This window comes from Astyanax mexicanus, chromosome 6 (genome assembly GCF_023375975.1).
Source record: "Astyanax mexicanus isolate ESR-SI-001 chromosome 6, AstMex3_surface, whole genome shotgun sequence".
Taxonomy (NCBI): domain Eukaryota; kingdom Metazoa; phylum Chordata; class Actinopteri; order Characiformes; family Acestrorhamphidae; genus Astyanax; species Astyanax mexicanus.
The window spans coordinates 44962297-44989785 of NC_064413.1; the positions used below are offsets into that span (position 1 = coordinate 44962297).

At 41.5% G+C, this 27489-nt stretch overlaps 1 protein-coding gene across 3 annotated transcripts in view; it reads right to left on the minus strand.

Annotated features, from left to right (window-relative positions):
- Positions 1-27489, minus strand: part of nrp1a (neuropilin 1a) — a 93106-nt gene that overhangs the window by 53799 nt on the left and 11818 nt on the right. For all 3 annotated transcript variants that reach the window (XM_007238653.4, XM_049480381.1, XM_049480380.1), the window contains one exon: positions 7393-7574. In XM_007238653.4, coding sequence (XP_007238715.2) covers positions 7393-7574 — 182 coding nt within the window. The remainder of the gene's footprint in view (positions 1-7392; positions 7575-27489) is intronic.

Sequence of the window (27489 nt, forward strand, 5' to 3'; positions counted from 1 at the left end):
TGCATAAAATTTAGTTATAAAAGTGAGTGGCAATGATATATTATACATATATTATTATCATCTATTAAACATAGACACACTGCAAGTTAAACATAACCATTTAGATGTACATACTGTATGTTACACACTGATGTTTAGCAAACGTTTAGGGTGTAAAAGTTGAGATGTCTGTCCTGTAATAGTGGAGGACCACAAATAAATCTAATTAGTTTTACTTTTAAGGAAACAGTACGAAACCTAAAGAAACAGCATGAATTTTCAGTTCTCATATGAGACATTTCTATGACCCTAAATCTTGAACTTGTTAAAAACACAAAGCTGACAGTGTGTATAGCTATACAGAAGAGTGGCATCCTGTTTCTCCCCACAACAAAATATCCCATAGAAATTCTCCCTGTTCTGTTATTTCTTGGTTTCCTGTTGCAGTTGTTTGCGAGCGGTCGAGACAAACTTTACAAGGAGGCTGGTGGGTTGGGATGAGAAAAGCGAGGACACTGGAAGCCTGTAAACTGCAGCAAAACAAATAAAGCTCTGTGAGACAAGCCCAGCCATGCATATCCCATCACCCCCCCCACTTACTCTTTCTCTCTTCCGCAGACACCTCCGCTGCTCTTCCACACAAACCACTCTCAATCCTTTCACCTTTTTAGAGAAGACTGGACTGGATTTACACAAACACTCAGATTTATGAGAGGGTGTAAAAACTAAAGGCGAGGTGCTGTGAAGAAAGAAGCCCTGCGCTGATTCATGGCGGCTAAATGCTAACTCGGATGTTAATGGCTGACGCTCACAGGCCCGAAGCCCCCAACCTCTGTGGAATTTGCTTAGTTTATTTTACAGGCCAGAAGCGGAGCTTGTTAAAAAGATTGTTTTCAGACCCTGTGCAGCGAAACAAACCTCCTCAAGTGTATCAAATACTATATTTCCCACAATTCCAACCTTAAATAAACAAGGTTTGCACAGAGAGACCAGCTTTGGGTAACTCAGATGTTCAGATGTTTCCAATGAGGTAGTTAGTGTGAGTATGTGTGGGCTATAGTGTAAGCAGACTGACATGCTGGAGCTGTAGTATTAATAAGGGATATACTATACGGACAAAAGTATTGGGACACCTGGTTGATCATTGTTTCTTTAAAATTAAAGATATAAAAATGATTTTGATTTGAACTGTCTCTACTGAACTTTCTACTATATTTTGGAACATTGCTGTGAGAATTTGACACATTCAGTTTGAGTACATTCAGTGACAAATGTATTTGTATTATTAAGCTTATGCTCACCAACTCCCTTACTCACAATCCCAAAAGTACTGGATGAAGCACCATAATTCCACAACTTAATACTGCAAAGCTTTATACTCTTCTAGCTCATTTCTTGCATTAGACATGGTGACAATAGGGTCATATGTGTCTGTTCCAGAGAGTCCTATTCTATTGCCACAAGCTATGTTAGTGCATCTGTGTCATCAATGAGTGCAACTTAAAGTAGCTTAGAATGCATTCAAATACTTGAACATTCACATAGTGTAGAGATGAGTCAGCATGTCGAGATAAGACGGTTCAAGGCTTTTAAAGGCCAGTGAGGTAATCGCTAATGTTTATGTTCCATATGTCTGTGAGTGAATAATTAACCTCATACACACACACACACACACACACACACACACCCTGTGGCTAAGCTGACAGAGGTTAATGGGCATGAGAGAATTAGCGAAGCAGAATTTGGACACTCTCCCTAGCAAACATTAACCTAGAGTCACAGAGGTGGGGGGCAACACACACACCACACACACAGTATACACACACAATGCACACACACAGGCACCTACACACACAGACAGAGTTGCTGGCACAATATTTAGTCAGTGTTGCTGATTGTGCCCCTTGAGAAAGGGGATTGGGACCACATAGAGAGTGAGTTTGCTTTTTGGGTTTCAGTTTGTGTGTGTGTGTGTGTGTGTGTGTGTTTGTGTGTGTGAGGAGTAGAATGGTGGCATGGGGGTGTTGTAGAATGACAGAGGTGCTTTGCCAGATGTGACCTATTCCACTGGCCCGTGCAGAACATAAAACACCAAGCAGACTGGGTACGATGAATAAGCTGCCCTCTCTCTCTCTCTCTCTCTCTCTCTCTACCTCTCTCTCACACACACACACATGACGCTGTTGACACAGGTGCCATCGTAAAAGCACTGAGATAGCATCAGCATGATAAATGGCTGAGCTAAAGGCGAGGGCCGATGACTCTGCCTTTCAGCATGCCGAAGAATGAGCAACTTGCTTTGTGTTCACCTTTCCATCTATTCATCCATCCATCTATCCATCCACCCATCATCCATCCATCTGTCTATCCATCCATTCATCCTTCCACCCATTCATTAATTCAGGGTGTTATGATGAACATATGAACCCTATCTTCCCTAATGCCTCACCAGTAATACATTCCAAGACTCCTTTAAGTTCTTATTAGTCATGGGAATGCAGTTTATAAACTGATCACAAATTGTCACCTCAAGGGAAGGCTTTGGAATTCCCACACCTGTATAAGTTGTAAGGTGTTATCTTGTAAGTGCCCTGCAAGGTGACATTAATTATTATTTTGGCCTGGTAGTTAGTGCCAGATGGATGGGATCAAGTTAGGCTGAGCATTTAACATTCCTCTATACACGTTATAAGACATTACCACTCTCAGTGGATGGAACACTGGTTGGTGATGATTGTGACTGGTGAAATCTGTCTGGAATTGTCCTGTGCAAAAAGACAAGCAACTTAACTTTGGCAGAAATATCATCCATGATCAATGCATATTATTGTATAAAAATCATATTGTAGTATGTGTGTACACTCCTACAAATTATACATTCATCCATCCTTCAATCCATCTCTCCATTCATCCATCCATCCATCCATCCATCCATTCATCCACCCGCCTCCTCTTTTCCCAATCTATCAGATGCCCGGAGCTGGCCCCCGTGCCTGCTCGGCCAGGCTTGATGTGGCTCTGTAAATTGCAGTGCTGTTAACTGGAAGCACATGTTTCTTCCCATTTTTTTCTTCTCGTTTCTCTCCTCCAGGGCCCTTTTAGGAGATGCTCACAGAAGACAGCATGACAAGATAAGTACAGAGCCCTCTTTTTTTGGAAAAGACACAAGCATATCATCTAGAAACCCCTGAAAAGGATCCCATAAAGGGCCTATTAGGCGATGGGATTTAACACAGGGAGGGTTTTGGTGGCCGTGTGGAGAGTGTGTCCCTCATTACACACTAGCGGAAAAAGCGGCTGCCATGGCTTGATTGCATTCAAAGATAGATGTGGTGAAAGGGGAGATCCACTACATTCCCTACTCTCTCTCTCTCTCTTTCGCTCTTTTTCTACAGACATGCCATCTTTGATTGCTCTCTTTCCCTTCCTTTGTCTCTTCATTTAAGTCTGAGCTTTGACATGTTCATGCTGTGAAAAGAAAAGTGATGCTTTCTTCTTTTCTTTTTTATGTCTTCTTTTATGTTTCTTTTATGTACACCGACATCCCAAATGTCATGGTACAGGAACTGCTATCGTATCCGCTGACTTTTGCCATGTCCTGTGGACGCTAGAGAGTGATAAAATGAACTAATGTATCTGTGAGCGGGTTCTTCTACACTGACTCTCGAGTCAATGTGATTTCTGCCAGAGTCGGTTATCTTATATGGACAATTCTAGCCAGATGCTGCTGGTCACTATCATTACAACCAACCAGTATGATAAAGCTTAACCAGCTCAGCAAGACCAAACATTAACTAAATCAAATGCAACGTATACTATACTAGTCAAGACCTAGTTAACCAGCTAGCTTACCAGTATACTGTATGTTTTCACATGGATGAGCAGCTTTGCAACTATACTGACCAACAAAGACCAACAAAAAAGCCAAAGACAATCCAAAAAAGCTACCTGCAAATGCTGGCCTAAAACCAGTGTTTTTTTCAGTATGTATGTTCTGTTTGTGTGAGAGAGATAGACCATCGCTTGAAACTGAGCTAAATATGATTAGCAATAATAGCTGGATTTGACTCTCTATTTTTTTTGTCTCATTTGAATACACACACCTGCTAGTGTGCACCACTTCCATAAGTAACATCTGCATATAATCATAAGATTATTGACAAATGTAACCAAGTCTACACCAGCATACCCCCCTCCCACACACACACACACTGATGCCAGCCTGCTAATACTAGCTAATACCGGCTAATCTGTTTATCCTTAAACAGAACCTCATCCTTGCTTTCCTTATCTCATTAGATGTGTGTGTGACACAGTTTCGCTCCTCTTCTCCCTGTCTTACCAGGTCTTGCATTAGCCCATATTTCGTCCAACACTCTCCCTCTCTCCCTCTCTCTCTCTCTCTCTCTCTCTCTCTGGATTGATTTTTTTTACCCGAAGGCTGGGTCCTATCACAGCTTGGACGGCAGCAGCAACAGAGCAACACACCGTCGTCTCCAAGCATAACACCATTCTTCATCTGCTCTGGAGAAGCAGCACATGTCCAGACTAATAACCTAACAGCTAATAAAGGAACAACACATCAAACTAGAGTGAATACAACCCCCCCACACATCCCCCAACCCCAACCTACCCTCACTCCTACAACCTCCAGACAACATGACCTTATTTCACATGATTCTCTTTCGTCACAGGGATGAATAAAGTCTGTTCCTGATCAGTTATATCACACACACTTCACACGGACAAGTTTGGGAAAGCTGTGAGGTAACCGCTAGAGGCGATCGACCCACTGAGTGATTTATTGTTATGGCTGATACAGTACTGTCTCATAATTGTTGGTTTTGATAGATGTTATTAACTAATGATTGATAGCTTTAGCACTTAGGGACAGAGCGCCATCATTACAGTAAGTGTTGAACTGCATGTTAGTAGTGCGTAGATGATATGGAAGGTAGCATAAAAATGAATAATTGCAATTTGCTGATCTATACTATTTGCTGAGTATGTTCGGTATGTTGTTCAATTCTTCTATATGGAAATCACATAAATCATAAATCATTTGGTCATATATGTACCATATCTTTTTCAGTGGCAGCTAATTACATTTTAACTATATTAACTATTCTAAAATTCTTCTAAAGAGTATTAAAAATATTTTATTCAACTTGTGTTGAAGTAACTGTCTCTAAATATTAGAAATTGTCAATTTTTATTTTTTTTTAATGTGAAGAATATATGGTGGATATAAATTACACGTATTCACATATGTCAGATATATAAATTCTATATATGGGTTTACTCAGTCACATTTGTTCAACTGCATTTCTTACACTGCGACATTTTTACAGAAGAAAAATGGCAGGCTGGTCAAATCTCCCAGCCTCAGTGCTAAGCTAGACTATACATCAGTTTGAGCTGCTGGTCACTGAAGTGTTTCATGGGTTGAAAGTAATGCAAGGGATTCAGCAAGCTGTATAATAAATACTAATCAGAATCTCCCGCAGCCAACCAAGGCTGCGTCCCTGAGGCCTGAGGCCTGCCAGCCTGCGCTGTTTGCAAACACATCACCACTGAAATGAACTGTTGAAGCTGGAGCTGAATTTGCTGCAGAGCATGATTTAAAGGAATACTGCAGCATTTCTCATACTATTCGAAAACACACTGAGTTAATGATAGACGCCAAAGGGGGAGGAGCCACAGCATATCCAAGTCTATTGATTTCTATTATTTTATTATAGCTGTGTTTTTTGTGTTCTTTTCTAAGTACAAGGGAATAATTAAAATTAATTATATTACATAGAAGATCTTGGTGACATTCTACCATTAGTGTTTGACGGTTTGTTTATGTTCATCCTTGGAGGTAAGTTATAATTGGGTGGGGCGGGGTGGTACTTTGTGACCTGACACTTGGAATATAAAAGACTTCAGATTGCACCAGCTGCTGCTCACACAAACACACACACACACACACACAAACATAAACACTCACTATGCAGATTAAAATGAACCTTGCTGAATCAACATCCATCTTATCTCGAGGTCAAACAGCGAGGGCTTAGAGCAGAAAGTGAGGGTAATTAACGAAAGTGGCATCTGCTGCACCTGTCCTGGCTCAGTCATGCACTCCACACACACACATACATACACACATACATACATACATAGGCTGCATTCCAATTGCATACTATACACTAATACTATAACGTATATACAGTACTGTATTGTAATTTATCTTTTTACCTTCCTTGGCACTAAAATACCAAATAAAGGCTGCATTCCAATTGTGTACTATACACACTAAAACTAAAAAGTAAAGACTATACTAATCTTTATAATGCACGTTTGGCAGATTAGTACACAAATTATAAATACACTAGAACCACACTTCCATTGTCAGCTGCCAATATTTTAATAATTTAATTTAACTGAATCACAACCACACTTATATTTTGAGTGTTATTTGAGTATACTTAGCTTTGACCCTTTTATCTATACTACAGAGGCCGTTAACAAATGCTGGCTTCTAAAAAAACCTACAGTTGGTACTTTTTTTTTCACCATTGTTAAACAATTGCACCTTTTAGAACAGATGACTTTTCAATATGACTCCAGAAGGATCTGGGAGAAAAAAGATGGGGTAAATGGTGTGTTTATTTAACCAAACTGAAAGATAAAATTAAAATATAGTATATGGAGTTGTCAAACCCAGCAATCCTGTGACCTCATGTGTAACTTTTCTTTAATTTTCCTTTTGCCACTTGTTCTCTCATCCTCATTTTTTACCTATACCAAATGGTTGTTTTGTATTTCAAAATTGTGCATAAATAAAGAGTTTTTAAAAAATCTATACTACATATATCCTACTCCAAAACTACATAGTATAAGTAATTATATGTGTTTGGGACACACCCCACAATTCCCTACAAGTCCCTATTTGGTCTAAGATGACAATAGATATCTGCTCATCATCTAATCAGTCAGCCACTGTATGTTTGTGTGTGTATGTGTGTTCTCACAAAGCCCTGTAGAGTCTTGGGTGAAGTGACCGGGTCACAGTAAAGGATATGACTGTGTTAAAGGAAGAAACACCTCATGTTAGCAGAGTTATCGTCTGATCTCAGGCATTGCTCAGAGGCACACAAACCAGGAAGAAGACAAAGTCTGTCCTGGACATGATCTCATCCTTATAAGGCCTTCTCCCTTTTCCCTCTGTCTTCAGCTCATTCCTACCAATCTCCTAGCCTTAGTGATAAACCAGTGAACCATGGGTGAGTCACAACAGCATCAAGATAGAGCATAGAGCGAGTGTAGCTGTGAATGCTTTCTTTCTCTCGCTCCTGGTCAGGTATATAACAGTACGTGCTGTGTGCTGTGTGTATGTTTGTGAGTAAAATCCTCTAACTGACTTACCGATTTTGAAAATCTCGTAGCGGATGGAGAAGCCGGCTCCATGCGTCTCATAGTCCGACACGAACTTGATGAAGAGCTGGTTCCCGGAGGAGACCACGGGCGAGGGCGCAATCTTCCCACAGTACTTCCCCACCAGCTGCCCCGACTCATCCACACCATCCCGCACCTCCACATAGTCATATCTGCAGAGAGAGAGGAGAGAGAGAGAGAGAATTGATTAAAATTTGTCATTTTAAAGATTATTATTTATTATTTATTTATTATTATTATTATTAGTAATTACACTAATTTTCATTTTACATACAGTAAATTTTTATATTGAAATTTTGGACATTAACAAGGGTTATTCCAAACAACTGAACAGAGATTCCAGATCTAAACTTCCATCAGTTTTCCATGTAGTTTGCATTTCAAAGTATGGAAATTTCCATTCAGATGTTTGGAATCACAGTTCAAATTCCAAATCTATTCATTTCATTTCAAAATTGTTAAACAATGTCCAAACATTTGAATGGTGAGTCTAAGCATCTAAATGATAATTCAAAACCTTTAAACTATAACCTTGAACTATTTGAATGATAATTTACAACCTTTAAATGCAAATTCCAAACTATTGAACAATGATCCAAACCTTTCAATCATGATTTTAAACACTTTAACAGTAATTCTAATCTTTACCCAGAGATTCCAAACTTTAAAATTACAATTCCAATCTTTTCCACTGTCTTCCAGAATTCCAAAAATGTAAACAGTGATTCAGCTGCAACTCCAAAATTTTAAACAGTTAAGTTTGTGCTGTATGAACTCTGAGTGATACTGTATGGTGACGTCAGTTAGAAAAGCATTTGTTTTATTTATCTGAGTCACTGCGCTGCAGCTGAGCCGCCACACAGTCAACTTGTCTTAGGTGACGAAGCTGAGAGGATCCCGCAGTATCAACCTATGACACATCCAGTGATTATTAGATATGAGCAGTCAGTGTTGAACCGCACATGCTCAGTGCAGATGTTCCACTAATCTCTAAACAATACTCTCACACCTGCAGCTTAACACACGTCCTGCAGACCTCTAAGTTACTATGAGTAACCATGTGCAGAGACTAGTATTGTATAGTTTCTGATGTCTGAACACCTTTGTGTGCGGGGGACAGGTTAAGACAAAACACACACACACACACTCACTCAGACCGAAACACACACTCACACACACACACACACACACACACTTATGTGTCCCACTTCTCTCTTAAATGGAATTTCAGCCCCTCGGCTATTGGCGTGGGCAACCACCTAATTGAGTCAGCGGCAGTTCGGAAGTCTGTTACACACACAGGCGCGTGTGTCTACACAAAAGAGAGACAGAAACACACACATGCACACTCACACACACACATGAATACAGGGATCTTGTGTCAGTAACACAAGACTAGCAATAGAGGGTGGTCCTGTCATAGTCAGCGAGGAGAACTGGAAGCGAGACAGCACTGTCTGCTGAAACGTATGATTATTATGGTGATCATTTTTATTTATATTACACTTTTCCATTTACTTATAAAAATGAAAATGGAATTATAATTGGAAGGAGAGCTGATTACAGTAGCAGTGAAATAACAAATTAACAGCACGATTACAAATTACACAGAATAAAAAAAAAAGACAATATACTAGACCAGGGGTCACCAACATGGTGCCCGCGGGCACCAGGTAGCCCGCAAGGACCTTATGAGTAGCCCGCAGGCCTGGTCTAAAAATAGCATTTTTGTTGCTATTCTTTTTTTTTTTAAATCACGGTTGCATTGATGTAATTTTAGATTATATTACATTAATATTAGCTTAGAGATAGCCTATAGTTTATATATTATTATACAATATAATGTAATATAATATGTAATATTATATTAAAATATAATATAAAATGTAAACACTTGCAGAGATTTATAATAATAGTGTTGCCTATTGATATCTGTGTCTTCACATAGATGAATGTCATTAATTATTAATAATAACATATAATTAAAGGTAAATTGAGAAAATTTGTAATTTCACGAGTGTGTGTCAAACTGGTAGCCCTTCGCATTAATTGGTACCCAAGAAGTAGCTCTCAGGTTCAAAAAGGTTGGTGACCCCTGTACTAGACTGTGTTAGCTCACACTTTACAGACTACTACACTGTATATACTGTCTATACTCTATATTCCAGTCTAACACAGCAGTGCAGTAGAGCTGCTGCATTAGGATGGAATACATCCACTCTAATATACTGTATTTTCGATGTGGGGTGACCGAGTTTGACACGGCTGCCAGAAAGATCTGCTTTCCGAGCCATTTAATCACCTCCGACGCCCAGAAGCGCAGCAGCAGGAGGAGAGGGAAGATTCCACAGGGGCACTGCTGTGATGCAGCCTTCCTTTTACACTGTGAAGTCTCTGGGCTCATTACAGAAGTGTTCACACACACACACACACACACTCACACAACCTCACACTCATTTCTCCTCACTAATACATAACTCTGACAGTTGAAACATGCCTGAGCTTGGACACTCAGACAACATTCTCATGACTGTCTTGAATTAAAAAGAGATGTAAAAATACACTCACATGCCAAAAGTCATAAGACAGGAGGAGTTTTTGCTGCGTTCCACTGAAGCTACAGAATTGTGAGTTGGGGGACTACTGCACTGAATGTGGATGTGAGTTCTGCCTGTCACGTTTCTGTTTGCATGGACAGTTCCAGCCAATTCCAGCCAATTCAAGCCAATTCTAGTGAGTGGTAACTGTCATTCTCACTCACTGAGCTGTGCTGTGGTTTTAAATCATTTTAAAGCATTTCTATTGGTCCATTCATCATGAATTTGAATATTACATACAGAACAATGGTCAGATTCACATTATATTATTAATTTAGTTAATTTAAATCACAACAGGTTGCCGAAACACTGCTTTATTAATAATAACAAAGCACGTCTAAATACTAGAACATTTAGACATGACACGGACCCGTGTGCATCCTATTTTTAACAGGACTCTAATGTAATACCCTGGTGAGGTGAAACACTGACACACTGAAGGGTTAAAGGCAGTCCTATAGATGGGGAACATGGCAGGAGGTGTATTTCTGCAGAGAGTTTACCCTGCTGTTGGGATGGCCTTTTTTCACACTGCAGGGGGTGGTATGGGCCTGTGTGTGTGTGTGTGTAAATTGAGAATATGAGAAACGTGGAGCTCTCTGAAATTGGCTCCCCTGGGGGGAGGGATGGGGCGGGTAATGTAGCGATGACTTCACCCGTGTGTGTGCGTGTTCTGAGTGTGTGTGTGTGTGTGTGTGTGTGTGTGTGTGTGTGTGTGCGTGTGTGCACGCCTGGCTGCTCTGATAGCAAGCCCATAGCAGCACATCACTCAGAGTAGATAGTACTGCTACAGACCCAATCTAACACTGCATCACATACAGACCAGATACTGTATATATGAGCAATATGGCTTTCTCTCTCTATCTGCCTCTCTCTCTGTTTCAGTCTCACACACACACACATACACACACACACACACACACTAATGCTAATATTCAGATCTTAAATGTCGTCGCTGTCACACAAAAACCTCATAGCTCCAAAATGTCCGCTTTACAGGAAAAGCATCAAACTGTCTTATCGTTTCTCTGAGTACACAGCATTACACAGCTCTGGAGAGAGGTCTCATGCAGCTCCACCAAAGTTACAGAGTGCAACAGCAGTGTTTAGCACTGGAGTACCAATAACAGAGACTGAAGCTGCTACTTTAAGATATAAATAATACACAACCATGATTTACGGTAAAAGAAAAGCTTATGATGTTCAAATTTATTTTTTAATTGATACTCTGTCAGTCAGTCTTTCCCTGTGATATTGTTTATTGTGATATGAATGCTGCCTAAGTTTGCAATATTCAAATAATGTAAATGGCAATATGCAAATTTCTTATTTGCATGATCTAGCAACAAGATTATACTTGGTCAAATAACTGTTGGCCTATTTTTTCTTCTGTCTGGATCACCCTAGACAATGGTTATAGTCGACCACTGATTATTAGAGTAGCAGAGGTGTTTTTTATAATACAAGGACATGCCAAATGCCATGAAATAGCAGCATGTAAAATGTGATCATGAAGTTGTGAGGTGTTATCTTGTAAGTGAAGTTAAACAATACAATATTGTTCCTGTCCCGTGACCAGTTGGGTTGTCAGTACACATTTTCAACTCTTAATTCTTAAAATACCAGTTAGGTGAAGACCCACAACCCAGCTTTAAACCATTATCCCATGCTCTGTGGAGTAAAGACAACTCATACTGTGTTTGTGAATATACTGGAATAGTGCCGGGTCGCCATAATGATCCATATTGGTTTATTTTAACCCAACTGCATCAAAAAGGCAATATCATTTTACTATGGTGTTGTGTTCATGTTGTGCAGATCTAATTCAGACCCCCTTAAGAACGAACACACACATCCACTGTGTGCACACACAAGCGCTAACACACACAGACAGATGCTTATAAATTATGCAGTCATACACACATGAAAATGCACTCTCTCACTCACCCCCCCCCCCCAAACCTCCATACACACACATACACACAACTCTGAAGTGAGCATTCCGTGATCATATGATGTTCACCGCAAGGTGACCTCACTCTTTTTGGTTTGTGTATGTGTGTGTGTGTGTGCGCGTGTGTGTGTGTGTGTGTGTGTGTGTGTGTGCTGTGCTAGTGTGTTTTGCTTTCCACAAACCCCTTCCTCTCTGAGGCAGCTGTGGAAACAGTGCTGTAACACTCGCACTAATCAGACCTCAGTTCTGCTGATCCCTATACCTTTAGCACATACACACATGAGCAAACACACACACACACACACTTTTGAGGGCAGAGAAGAAAGAATAAAATTAAATATATCATATAATATCACTTATATTTATAGAAAAAGGTGATTTTGTTAACCGCCTACTTCTATTTCCCGATTAACTTGAATTCCTGGCTCTGAACAAGAGAAGAGACCCAACCCCCAATTGGTTCCCAGCCACTAAGGAGGCTGCCCATCACCACTGACTAAGCTTTTAACTCCATAAGAGCTTCATTATGGACCAGAAATGTTTACATGATTAAATACTGAATATTATTATAATCCAACCCGCCAACAAAATCTTTCATAATCAGATGCAGCACTACTCCACATGCCCCCGTGAACTCTCCCATAACACAACACACACTCTGCTTCCAAACACAACCACTCCAACCTTGAGCATTTAAAATATTGATGCTGCCCTGCACTCCACAGCAGATCAGGCAGCAGGACTGGCAAACAGCGCTGACAATTTTCAGGGTCTAAAGAAACCTATTTTCTCCACACTGCCACCATGACAGAAGCCCAGACACACTATCAGATCCAAACAGCCTGTCACAGTGGCATAACCACTGCAGTCACGGCCGGGAAAACATGATGCTCTGAGATAAGCCTTCCTTACAGCATCGTTTTCACTGCGTCTCAGGACAACACAGCACACTCACTTCCTCCCGTCTGCGCAGGAAATCTTAGCACCTCCTGAAAAACCTGTTTATAGAACTTTTTAGTCAGGCACCTCGCCGGCGCTCCTTACACACATGGAAACTCTAAAGCTGCACCGAGAGTAGGGTGGAATAAGATGCAGATGGAGACGCTGCCTCTGGGGTTATGCAGCTCAAGAGAAGGAAAACAGTGTGTGCAACATTCCAAGCACATTATTTCCATGTCTGTCTGTGTGTATGTGTGTGTGTGTGTGTGTGTGTCTGTTTCTAAAAATGACTCGATTCAAGTATGTGAAGAGCTAATTTGCAAATGATTACTGTCCTTTGCTATTCTGATTTCAGTAAAGGTTGCAATATGCAAATCAGCCTTGCCTTTTTATCGCTTAGATTTACTGAAACAGACAGGATTTTTTTTGTTGCTGTGCCTTTAAAACTGATGTATAGAAATTACTTTCTAATTGGCTACCTTGTATTATACCTCAAAATAAAATTCATGATAAAAAAACAATTGATATAACTTCAGTGTGAATGGGTGGGGCTACAAACATACTTTGCAAACATTCTCTGTCTTCCCAAAAAAGTCTGTATGTTTTGTGTCAAATGACAACATAGAAGTTTCATAGCATTTTCTGAATCATTTATAATATATACTGAATCATTTATATAAATTACTGAATAATTTGAAGCAGATAATAATTAATTTATAGTATATACTGAATTGTTTGTGAAAGATACTGAATCATTTCTAGCTGAAACTGAATTCTGTAGAGACAGAATAATTTGTAACAGATACTTAATCATTTATATTACTTACTTAGTACATGATGAATCATTTACATTAGACACTGAAACACTTATCGTAGATCATTTAAAGAAGTTAATAAATTGTTTATAGGAGACAATGATCATTTATTTAAAGTAGGTATTGAAATGTGTATTGCAGATACTGAATCATTAATAGAAGTTATTTAATAATATGTAAATAAAGCTCAAAGGCATATGTTCAAAGTTGGAAACGTAAAACCGGTTAGAAAAGTGTCAAACAGTGCAGCCTCAAAAAAATGAGCAGGAACCTCCTCTGAACCCTCAACTACATCTAATCTGCAAGCATACAAAGTTCCTGCTAGCCTAGCCTAGCAATGGGCACAGATCATCTGGAGGGCATTACAGGATCTCACTATGGGGCTGACTTTACTGCCTACGACTGACTTTCTCCTGCCAAACAGAGTCATGTGAAATAGAACTGGCTAATCTGTTGCTGTAGACGCCTGCAGGGGCTTAGTTCTGTACAGGAGCTTGGCATGACGAGTGTGGCCCGCTTACAGAGCCAGAACAAGCAACAAGGCCCGTTTTTATAAAAGGGAATCGCTCCCCGGAGCCGCGAGCAGGAGAGCCAAGCAATCTCATCAAAATCCAGCCTGACGATTCTTCAGCTCAGACAGCGCTCCAATCCACCTGCCCCTGGCCTCAAATCTCTCCCTCGGCCTCCGACACCCTGCCTCCACCCGCTGCAGCTTCCTCCCCCAGAGGACACGGCAGACACAGCGCTTTTAATGTGTTTTTCCCTCTCTTTTCTCTCTGCCCTCCCAGACAATATCTTTGGCCTTAACCTGACAGACATTTGTCTGAGTGTTGTCAGCGAGTGTAGACCACCATCAGTCCCGTCAGACCCTTTTTCTGCTCAGACAAGTGCACACTTACACACACACACACACACACACACACACCATAACACACATGTCCTCTAACCATGATAATGGTGAAAATGGACTGCCAATCCAGAGGGGAAATTAAAACAAAAAGGATGAATCTAATTCTCTGTGACCTTCGCTTCGGCACCCCGCAATGTATTAGCTGGCCGGCTAGTCTGAGGGGAGAGCGCAGGGCAGGCAATCCAGAAGTGTCAAATAAGAGCATTAGCTCCACTTCACACGTGCCTTGGGAAGAGACAATAAACCACAGACTAACAATAAAACACTGAGCTGGGGTGGGACAGGGCCTGCCTCCACTCTAATACACTGCCATTCAAAACATGTGCAGCATACGGAGAAATACAACACGGCTACAGCGTTAGCTATTCCAGCTTTAGTCAAACCAGACAGATCACTTAGATCCATCACCTGCCTCTTTAGACAGGGGTCAGGTTTAATGTGACTGACCACATTGTAACAGTCATTCTGTTGACTAAACATGTTGAAGTAGAGCTGCCTCAGTAAAGCAGTATAGAACAACTCTCTTACACTCCACTGTCAATTGGCAGATGCTAATGCTAAACTTCACGCCTGAAGCATCTGTAATAATTTATCTGTGTCTCAAGATTAAGCCCAATTTGACAGGCGACCTGGGACAGGGTGACTTGCCCTTACTAAACCTAACAAGCAAGAAAAAGCTCAGTCAGCTTAGCAGCTCCGGGGTGTCAAACAGATGTCAAGGGTTAGCATAAAATCGTTAACAAACTGTCATTTAGCCGGCCCAAGTCCAGCGCAGTTCACTGCACAAAGCCAGCATTTCTGCACGTTTTTTTTTTTTTCTTACGCTGTTTTAACAGTCTGGACCTGGAGGGGACATGCTGCTATAGCTCTTCACTGTCCAGCTACCGCTTGTGACATTCATTAACCCAGCTGGCTGTAATGGGCTTTCACGGCTGCAAGTCGCGCTTAGCTCGGTAACGACCTCACCGCTGTCCGTCACTCCGAAGCTGTGGCACTGTGACGGACAGGGAGAGAGGTGACGGGGGCCCAACCTCACTGCGGCTGGGAGAGTGATGGAAACACTCCCGAATGGGGTTATTAACTTTAGCAGCCTCAGACAGAGGGCACTGAAATGCATGGGTTGACCCAAGTCTGGAAAGTTGGGCGCAGTTTTTCAAAAGTCCCTGCCTAAAACTTTAGTCACATTGTCACATATTTGGTCACATACAATTATGTTCCAATAGTACCATAAAATAGCAGTTTCAAAGACCATTTTCCCTGCTCCAACAACTTGTAATAACATGAATGCCATCATCGCCAAGCGTTGCCAATCCACTTCTACTACACTATGTAACTTTGTTGGGACAACTGTGCACAAGATCTCTCAGCAGAACTGTGTAACACTGTGTATTGAGTTATACTGGTCACTTCTGATTCTACTGATGATTCTGCATCTCTCAGCTTGTCCAGAAATGCATGTGTACAGTTGTGGATCAAAAATAATTACTCTATAATAACAGTTTTTACATAAGGCTGGTTTAAAGTGAGCATCACCAAGAACTAATACACAACTAACTATCTACTATTATCTACTGTCTATTCCAGTATGTTTTGTTGCAGAAATCAGCCTCATTCCTTTTGATACTAATGTACTATGACTGATACATCAATCGCAAATAATTATCACCATTATTGGTGTGACACCAATAATAATATACCAGATGACAAATCCCCATGTGCTATCCTTAAACCTCCTGCCATTTGATGCGTCACACCAAGACCAGGGTACCACCCAGTGGTTGATCTGGTTTTCCAGCAATAAACTGATTAGAACAGAAACTTTCAGAAGTGGCTAGCGAGAGGAGTGTGTGTGCATGTGTGTGTGTATGTGTGTGTATGTGGTTCTAACTAGACTAAAGAAGGGTGGAAACACCCTTGGTTGAGTGCATGTCGAAGCCATATGACTGCTTAATATCAAAGCAGGCCAAAAGGCACAGAGAGGCCTGCAGAGGCCCCACGGCTTTACCACTTTGATACGTATTTTTAGAGCCTAGTCGATTTTTTTCTGGAGTGCAGCAGAGCAGACTTCGCCCCATGCCTTCATAAACGGCAATTATGATTAACATTGATGGATTCAGCATGGCCACTTATTCATTAGTCTAGCTAATTACACTGCTCGGAGATTCCGCAGATTTTCAACAATTACATTAATGAATTTAAAGTATTAGGGGTTAATTATGGCGTCTAACTAGTACACAGACACAGCGATCTATTGTTAGAAAACGTAACAGTGTGGAGACTAGATTGGAGAGAAATAGACAGACAAAGATAGAGAGAGAGAGAGAAAGTTGCTGGAGGGCTGCAATCTTTGCCTCATGTGAGAGCAAACTGAAAAAACAAGCCACAAAACTCCCTCTGTTTGCGAAGCCCCGCCTGAGCACGCTCTCTAGCACAGTGCAGCCAAAGCTTCAGTCTTTTCAGTTCAGTGATGAGCTCAAATGATGATGTGCTTACGTTATAGAAGACCTGAGGGAGCAGTATTGAAAAGGACTGTGCTTTGTGCATGTCTTCATTTCACAGCCAGTCGTCTTCTTCTCCTCATCCCACAGGGCATATGTTTTATTTAACACTGGCTAATATATTTAAAGCCCTGCTATTTGATGCTGTTCTACAACGTTCATGCTCAGCATCCTCTGCCTTCTCCCAGCACAAAGCGCTTTACTGCAACACATTCTAAGAACTACAGATGGAATATTACACCATAAAACGCCCTCATTTGCCATCAGACATCCCACTCTTATTCTTAAAAGAGCATAAGCGATTAATTAGAAGTGCTGTCCTGGGGCACAATGGCTAATATGCATGCAGAGTTCACGTAAAACACTCTTCGCAGTGGTATTTTGTCTCTATTAAGCTCGCTAAGGCTTCAATTTATGAGAGCTCCGTACGCTCACGCAGCTGTGAGAGCTCAAGGAAGTCCCATCATCTGCCTCTTTAACCACATGGCCAGCAGAACAGGATGAAGATCAATCTTTCACATACAGGCAGAGACAGGATATGATGAGATACTGGACTAAATTAGCCATAGCCTTCACCTGAGAGAGCTTGCCTTGACTATGCTTGACACAAAGCTAAATAATACAATAATATTGCATTGCGATTATCATTTTTACAGTATTTCACAGTATTACCAAATGTGTTTACTGCAAAAGAAGAAAAAAGCAATGACTGCATTTTGTTTAATTGTAACCCTGGTGCATTACATTTATGCATTGCTGTTTGTAAGAGCACACCTCAGAATCACAAAAGAATCACAGAAATTTACCCTGAGTTAGGTGTTTTGAAACAGTCAGAGCAGTCGCAGATGCTGCTGAGTCACAAAATTGCCCTAAAACCATACAGTGCTAATCCTACACGGAAATCAGTCTACTGACAGGACTTATTTACAGTATAGTGTAAGATTAACAGTGCTGTGTAAATGCCGAAAAGCACCTTTTAATTCTTTCAAAAGGCTTTATATATTTTAGAAATAAATTCTTCAATTTTTACTAAAGAAGATATTAGATACAAGCTGTAAACTGGCATGCTGAAAATAACAGGACAGGAAATAATATAATATAATAATTTTTTCCATGACTTTTGTCAAGTCTAATAGAAAGGCTACAAAAACAGGATATTCCACAATTGCTTGTCTTTGCATCAACACTTTTATCCAGGCACCACCAGTCACAAGTGTCTAATGCAAGTTTAAGATCATCAAAAACTACTAATAACCATGAAAGACTTGATATTTTAAACATATGTGGAGGTGATACGAAAAAATAAGACCAGATAAAAAAAAAAGAAACTGGATCAAATCAAACTGCTCAAAATCTGGTGTCCTCAGAGGAATTGATTGACCACACCAGTTGAGACCTGAACATATTAGGGATGGCTTGAACTTGGCTTGAACAGCTGAATATTGGTTGTGTGCAAATATTGTACAACCCAGCAGATTTATCCAGATAACCTGAAAGATAGTCTCCTGACCTGACAATAATACAAGCTATATTAAAGTAAATGATGAAATAAAACATAGCTTTTATATTAGATGTGCTTTTTTTTACTGGTGCTATGCTGTGGTTATGCTTCATGACAGTTTTGATTGTGACTTAAATAGATGAAAGGTGGTATTTGACTTTTGTTCAGCACTGTAGAACTAACCAACACTAATAAAAATACAAGTTCTAAAATCAGGCTATTTAGAGTAATGCTATAGATAAACGACATTTGATACAATGTTCTTAGATGGTTGAAGGCAAATAACCTTTTCCCAACAGTTGTATAACCGTATAACAATCAACACATTTTCCCAGAACTTGCCCATGGCTCATGCCAACAACCATTAAGGAGCTTTTTGATTTCTAAAAGCGCACTCTCTACCCACATCAAACCAGCACAAAGCCTTGTACTCCACTTTCATTGCTACTCTATGGCAAAGCAACAGACAGAACGAGAAAGAAAACACAGCTAAAGTCTAACAGAAGAGGAAAAAGGGAGGAAAAAAAGAGAAGAGTATAAAGCAGCGGGTCTTCATACACTTTTTTTTTTATCAGGGAGCCCATTTCTCTGGCCATTACGGAAAGAATGGTCTCCATTTGGCCCACCTTGACATCTGATAGCAGGGTATTATTACCGTCCACGGCGCTTCTTCTTGGCCTGGCCAGGCCCAGTGCTGTTTTTACTGTGATGAGAAGTCAAGGGTAAAACACAGTGGGGATAGAGGGGTGGGGGTGACAGTGGCAGACACACACCATCTTCCATTAAACACACTATCGTGCCCTCCCAGCCCCAGCCCGGGGCGGAGCGCCATGTTTTAGGCCCCAGCGCTAATGCTGGTTGGCAGGAAGAGAAGGGAACACACGCAAACTCCTCCTGCGGCCTGAGTGTGTGCGTGCCCTAATGAGGGCAGAGCCTCGTTCCATGATTCCAGAGCACGGCAGCAGAGACCCACATACACACAAAGAAAAGAAAATCAGGGTCAGTTTAGCAAAAGCTTTTTAGCCTTCAGCAATAGAGTGGGTGTTTCCTGTATTCCCTATGATACACACATGAGGAAACATAGTATACATATTATAAAAAAGACACAGCTTGTCTCTTGTCCCTGGATATTGCGAAGTATTGCCAACCAATAGAGTATGAACATAAACCAACTTGTAATGTTAGTCAAGTCCAGCATTGAGCTGTCCTGGCTGGGGACTTGTAGATAATGTAGTGAACAGACAGTTACTCTTACAAACGCATGGTAAATGACCATGCAGTGATTTGCCCACAACTAAAGCAGCACAATATGCTTTTAGAATATTGAGTTTAACTCATCTACAGTAATAGCACTGTTCCACTGACACACAAAAGAAAAGGTATGCCGGACGCATCCAATTTAGCTGAAGTCGAGTTCAGGGAAAGCCCATGCCCCACTGAACTCAAAGCAGGACTAAATTTAGACTAAAGCTAAGGAGGCTCATGTACGTGACGGTGCCGCCGGCCATGCAAGAGGGACAAGCAGTCAATTACAAAAGCATCAGGCCCATTTATTTACTGTTGTGCCATGCACACACTCAGCTACAAGTAATGGACCGAATACAGGCAGGGAGGAGGGGGAGGTCAGCCAGAGTTAAGAGAAGGCCAGGGTGGAGAGAGTCAACCATAGAGAGAAATAGAAAGAGAGAGAGAGAGACAGAGAAGGAAAGAGAGTTTCTGGATAATGAATGGGAGTGGGAAACCCCCTTAGGGTCCGGGCACTGGGTGGGTTATAATGTCCACCTCTTCTCCACTTCACTTGCTTTCGCTCATTAATTTCCTAAATCATTCACTTCCTCCTTCCTTCCCCTCTCCTCTTTTCTGTTTCTCTGTTTCTACACCCTTTGAATGGATGAGTGAGGAAGGCTGGGGGTGGCTAGCCCCAGCTACTTCCGATCTTCCAGCATCATGGCCTCTAAGCTACGGAACTCCCACACTCCCTTTCAGTCAGCTCCTCTCTTTATTGCTGCAACCCTCAGCTTAAAACCTTTGTATTTTCTGAATACTTAAATTTTCTTACATTTTAAAGGTCAGGACAACTTTAAATGACAAAAAATATTGACATTTATTCAGTAAATTAAATTAATTAGTAGCATTTTAAATTGCTATTGTTTTAAATATGTATTTGTATAAGATGTTTTAGTTCTGTCTCCTGTCTCTTAAGACACATGCAGTTAGACAGTTGTGCCATTATAGAGCTCTGAATGAATATACATTTCTTTGTCCAAAAAAGAAAAGAAAAATGTATTTACTTTTAGAACTGTTTTATGTTTGTATTCTGTGTAATTTCACAGGTCTTGACCGGCACAACAGTCTAACTGCCTGCTAATCAAGTGTGAAGAGATCATGAGTTCAAATCCCAGCATGGGCTCAGTGTTCAGAGCTCTATTGTCAAAATCCTCCCGGTCTGAAGGTGTCATGTGACAGCGGGAGTTCTAACCTACAGATTATTAAATTGAGATGGAGGAGCCACAGACCTCACATCTTACACAATATTTCAATTGGTTTCAGATCCAGCTAATTTTTTTATGTTTATCAGGCTTAACTCAATACGTACAATATGTACCAAACTGACCAAACTGAAATTTGAACTAACTTAAAAAAACACTCTTTGACTCTTTGGTCTAACTTCACAGTTTTTACAGTGTAGATGTTTATGCCTTGGTTGTTGTTTTAGCTTCTGTCACTAGGTTAAGAAAAATTCACTATAAATAAACTTGACCTGTTATTATTTATTAATGTTTTTACAGCCCTGCCGGGGCTATTTCAATTAACAGACGTACTTGCATATCTCTTCCTACGTCTCAACCCCTCCCTCATCCCTCCATCCACACCCCTCCCTCTGGGATCGTTCATTCACTGAGGGTGGACAGGGAAGGCCACAGTCCAGGTCAGCACTATAACTCATAGCCTATGCAGGATGAGTCTGATAGTGGAACTAGTAAGTGGGAAATGTACTCAAACGTACACACTCACACGATATGTAAGTAGACATGTGAACACAACCTTCAGATGTTCAGAGGTTTATTTCTGATAAAGCGAGAAAGAGGAAGAGAGAACAAAAGGAGCATTCCCACATTTGTTTCGGTGACCAGTAATGTGATGGATGGGCCTCTTCCTTTGTACGTCCACATCATTACCACTACTCCCTCTCTCTCTCTCTCTCTCTCTCTCTCTCTCTCTCTCTCACACACTCCCTTTCTGGCTCTCTGTTCCTCTTTTTCTGTGTGAAGGGGAAAGCATCCAGCTTTAGCAATTGCAGTGAAGAGCGCCCATGCTGAGAGAACCAGGTGCCAAGCGCTGCCTCTCTTCCGCTGCAACTGGTGTAGCCGACTCAGTGTGTGCGTATGTGAGTGTGTGCGCGTACGTGTGAGTGTGTGTGTGTGTGCATATGCAATATCTTGGTGTGCCACAGTTTGATCAAAGTGCTGGTGCCAAAGATGGTGCCAAAGTTTGGAGGGCAAACTGACCTCCCTGTTCACAAAACCGCACACTCTCTGCCAACTTGGAGCCTTCTTGACTGATAATGAGCCTCGTTCTCCCAGCAGGACGAGCAGACCAACCCGAGAGAAAAAAGGAGGAGAGGAGAGGACTGGAGAGGAGAGGAGAGGACTGGAGAGGAGAGGACTGGAAAAAAGAGGATAGAAGAGGGGAGAGGGGGGGGGAGAGGAAAGGAGCGGAGAGGACAGGAGAAAAGACAAGACGAGAGGAGTGTAGAGGAAAAAAGAGGGTAGATGAGGGGAAAATAGGTGAGGAGAGGAGAGGAAAAAGAAGATAGTAGAGCGAAGGAGAGGAGAAGACAGGGATATAAATAATGAGGAAAGGGGAGGAAAGGAAAAGGAGGAGAGGATGAGAAAGGGGATGAGAGGAAAGGAAAAGAGAGGATAGAAGAGGGAAGGAGAGGAGAAGACAGGAATAGAAAAAAGAAGGAAAATAGAGAAAAGTAAAATGAGGAGGGGACAAGAGAGTAGAAGGAGATGAGAAGGCAGAATAACAAATGATAAAGGGAAAAGAGGAGAAGAGAAGAGAAGTGTAGGAGAGGAGTGGAGAGGGAAAGAGAGGATAGAAGAGGGTAGGGGAGGAGAAGACAGGAATAGAAAAAGGAAGGAAAGGAGAGAAAAGGAAAAGGAGGAGAGGACAAGAGGGGATGAGAGGAAAAGAGAGGAGAGAAAATGAAAATAAAGGATTGGAAAGCAACTGAGCGAAGATGAGAAGGAAGAAGAACAGATGATAAAGAAGGGATTAGGGGAGAGGAGAAGAGAAGAGAGAGAAGTGTAGAAAACAGGAGAGGAGAGGAGAACAGAGCTGAGAATAACAGTGAGGGCAGGAGGCCCACAGGCTTGACTTGCTTCCAACAACGTGACGCTATAGGAAAATACGAGCGTCGCACTACGGGGGCCGACTTTAATGCAGCTAAATTTACAGCTTTCGTGACAGTCATTGTTAAAGTGCAAAAATTATACCGTGAGAAAAAAGTGTCCGCTCGCACACAAACACACTTGTGCGAAAAGAAAACATGCGGTGCGCAGCTGAAAGAAAAGATCAAGAGGAGAGCAAATGAACGGCCTGCAAAGAGCTGGAGCCGAGATCCTTGGACTCCATCAGAGAGAGAGCCCCAGAACCATCCATCACTGTCTGCCTGCAGCCGTCAGACTTAACGGCCAAATGAGGGTGGGGAAAACAAAGATCGACAACCCTGAGCAGCAAAGAGTGGGTGGAAACAAGGAGAGAACGAAATAGAGAGCGATAGAGTATGAGAAAGAGAGAAGAGAAAGTATTTTTCTCCTCTCTGTTCCAGGCTTAGACCCACCACAAACAAAGTCACTGGAGTCATTGGATTTCTCTGTAGAAGCCCCTTTCCATCCCAGTGTGAAGCCTAAGTACAGCAGATTTGACTCAAATGCCAGGCAGAGCCAGACTCTGAGCTGCAGAGCTTTGGGTCTTTACCCCGGCCAGGGCTGGGACCTCATCAATCAAGAGGCAAAGGGCCATTTGCAACCCTGACAGCAAACTAAACAAGGCCAGCACGCACTGACATGACGCATTAGAGCTGCAAAAGGGCCGCATCAATTAAAGTCTGGCCCACCGGGCCCCTCAGAGCCTGGGCAGGGTGGAGGGCCTTAAGCAACTGGGTGTTCTGGGCCTTCTGAGCCAATCTAGTAGGCACACCCAATGCCCTGGCGGCTCATGAATCGTAATTACAGCTCATTCATTTTCTCCTTTCTTGTTGTTATTATCGTTAAGACTAGGGTTGCAACGGTATGAGATTTTCACGGTATGATAACCGTCTCAGAAAATCCTGCGGTATCACGGTTATCACGGTATCACAGTTTGTTACATATATTATTAAACTGACCCTTAAAGAAATTACAACAAAGGTTTTTTGTTCAATTAACTATTTATTGTAGAAACCTGGAACAACTATATAGATAATGTCTCCTTAAAAAAAATAAACTGTACACCATTAGGTGAAGGAAACCAGGTTTTTCCACTACTCTTAAGGTCATTAAGGGTGTATATAATTATATATATATATATATATATATATACACACACACACACACACACACACACACACACACACATGTGTCACACATTACATGTCCTCTAAGAAGTAAAGATCCTGTGTTTAAACTATTCAGTACAATTATTTAAGTTTAAATTATTTAATATCTGATAAACTGAGCCTGGGTCAGTGTCTGATCAACAACTGTTGTAAACGTCCGTTTTACTGCCAAGTTGGTATATAACCAGATAGAGGGGATTTATTTCTGAGTCTGGTTTTAACACATGAAAAACAGGCACGTCAGAATTTGAAAATTAACGCATGTAAATGAATGGCGTCTTTCACATCCAGTCCGGCGAGCACCTTTACACGGACACGTGAATCCGTCGTAGCACGCACTTCACGCCTGTACCTGCGTGCCCAAATTTCGGATAACTCAGCGCTTTTGCGGGCGCTTACCGCATGGGTTGTGCACGACTACAAAGAGATTTTATTTATGTTCAGATTAAAATTATAAACTAAACACATACTTTGCGCTGCACGGCGGGGTGGTGTTCTTGGAGATGGGAGAACAGGTTTGACGTATGTCCACCTTTAGCTGTGACTTTACGGCCACATTGATTATAAATCGGATAACCATCCTCGGGTGCGTTCGGCGGGTCTCTGAAATAGTCCCACACTGCTGATTTTAGTTTAGCCTTTTTTTAGGCGGACGGAGATTTGTTTAGTCTGATGCACTTTCTGCTGTTCTCACCGCTGTGTGCTGAGCAGCTGAAGTGGAGCAGAGTTGCGCATGCGCGGGTGAGTTTCTCCGCTGGCTTGCGTTTTACCGGTAATAAGCAAACACACACGGTATGATAACCGTGCATTTTAATACCATGGTATACCGTGAAACCGGTTACCGCTGCAACCCTAGTTAAGACCACAAGAAACGAGCTCCATACTCCAGCTCTTGTGCTGGAAGCTAACTGTGGAAGAAAAACCTGTTGCTAATAAGGCCTGGGTTCATATCCAGATGAGCTTTCAGGCTCCAGCTTCTGGAGAACACAGAACACATCGTGGAATTAAATTACAGCTCCAATGTCAGCCACCTTCTTTTTCTCATCCTCAAAAAAAAAGCAGGAAAAGAAGGAGGGACCTGAGAGGAGCTAATCCCGAAGCGACAGATCCGGAGTGAAGTTGAGAGATTAGCGTGTTGTTCTTTCAGCATGTCATTCCGTAAAGCTCTTTTTTTTTCAAGGCGACTGAGAGGGATTGGAAATCAAATGAGCAGCAGGGATCTCTCAGCTGGCCTGGGTTTAAGCCTGGGATGGGAAACGGACACATTGAGAAGCTTGTCGATTGTTCTGGGAGAAAAGCTTGAAGAAAGAGAGAATCTTGGGTGGCCTGTGCCAGAGAAAAAGCCTTGCCTGGAAGCTCTGGCATTTCTTTAGTTAGCTTAGCTCAGAGTTAGGAGTTTAGGAGAGTCAGGAAAAGATTTGTGACTGTATTCCAAGCAGGGAGAGCAAGCGGAGCGGATCTGTATCACATTTTTATCAGTGACTGTGTTTAGCCTCAAATTTATCTCCATCCTCCTGCTCATTTAATTCCTTCATCCCTGTCGTTTGATTGTAATTCCCACCTCTCTGTTTTCTGCTTCTTTCCTAATCCCTGTTCGTTTCTCTCCCTCGTTTTTTACTCTCTGTACTAATCCGCCCTCTCCATCACTGCTTTCTCCAGTAGAGTTTTTTTTTTTCTGTCTGAATTATTTCCATCCGCTCTTTCCTGAAATATTCCTTCCTTATCCACACGTCCCCTCATCACGCCTTCCTTCTCTCCGGCTTGCAGATCCGCTCATGCTGAGCAGTGAAGTGATAGAAAGAGAGAGAGGGAGGGAGTGTGAGTGAGAGAGAGAGAGAGAGAGAGAGAGAGAGAGCGCATGAATCAAGCCAGTGACAGAGCAGCAGGGTGGACGGCAGATGTCGCAGACAGAGAGAGCTTTTCAATCAGCCTGTCCTTCCAACACACGGCCAAGGTGAAGCACTTCACCGGTAGCTACCCCCTCATACACACACACACACCCATCCACACACCCATCCGCACACACACGCCCATCAACACACACACACACACCAGTGCTCTTTAATCCCTCTCATTAACCAGATGACATTGGGACCCCTGACTCAGTGTCACTCCTAAAGGTGAGAGGAGCAAGGAGAAAATAAGGTGGTGGGAGAGAAAGAAAGAAACAAAGTGTCTAGATCTCTGACCTCACTATGATTGGATTTAATGCATCAGAAAACCCTACATTTGTGACTGATCTGATTCAATTATTGAGTTATGAATTATGCTTTAGGATTTATGCTAATGTGACTGAAATATATTTTAAACATATATATATATATATATATATATATATATATATATATATATATATATATATATATATATTATTTTAGTTTTCAAAGTAATCTTTTACACAAACCATGTTCCGAAGATTATAAACTGTATATGAGATGCTATTAACTTTTTATGTACAATGAAAGTATCATTTCTTATGACTTTTGCCATGTCATATGGCATAGAAGCTAAAGAATGCTGCACTGGCCGGTCACAGTCATTACCACCCACTGCACTGTCCACTTAGGGTGATAATTTGAGTCTTCTATGCTGTGTTCCTGATGCACAAGTAACACTGTTGTTTTGAGAATGTCTTCTTAAATGTCTTAATCTTAACTTCAGAATTGGAACATCCCATCCATCTGGTATCCACTATCATGCCTCGCTTTGAGCTAATCTGAGCATGCTGTCCAGTGTTCTGCCTCACTTACAGGATAACACCTCACAACTTATACAGAGGTGCTGAGGTAACACTCCATAATCAATTTACGCACTGCCGTCCCCTGACAATTGGCCTATCACTGTATATTAAATCAGTCTGAGTTTTGACAGTTTTGACACAGCAGTGTATAAGCCCCCTTTCACACTGCATTTTTAGCTGTGAATTTTATAGTAGTTAAACAGAAGTGGTGAAGTGTGAATGAGAGCTGCAGAGGAAACTGTCCTTAAGATGATGCTTCAGTGTATCCACACAAACTTTAGCACTATTCCTGGTTAATAAAACTGTGAGAAGTCAGTTTAAACTTTAAAAACTGCATTAGGGAAAACAGTACACAGCTGTTTTTGAGTTAATTCAATTTCAGCACACTAGAATTCACTAAACTCTATCCATCTTGCGCCTGATTAGAGTGACGGTGGGTTCAGAACCATTAAGTGTAAGTCTTTATGATCATGTTTGTTCACTCAGTGACAATCTTTGTGACACCACT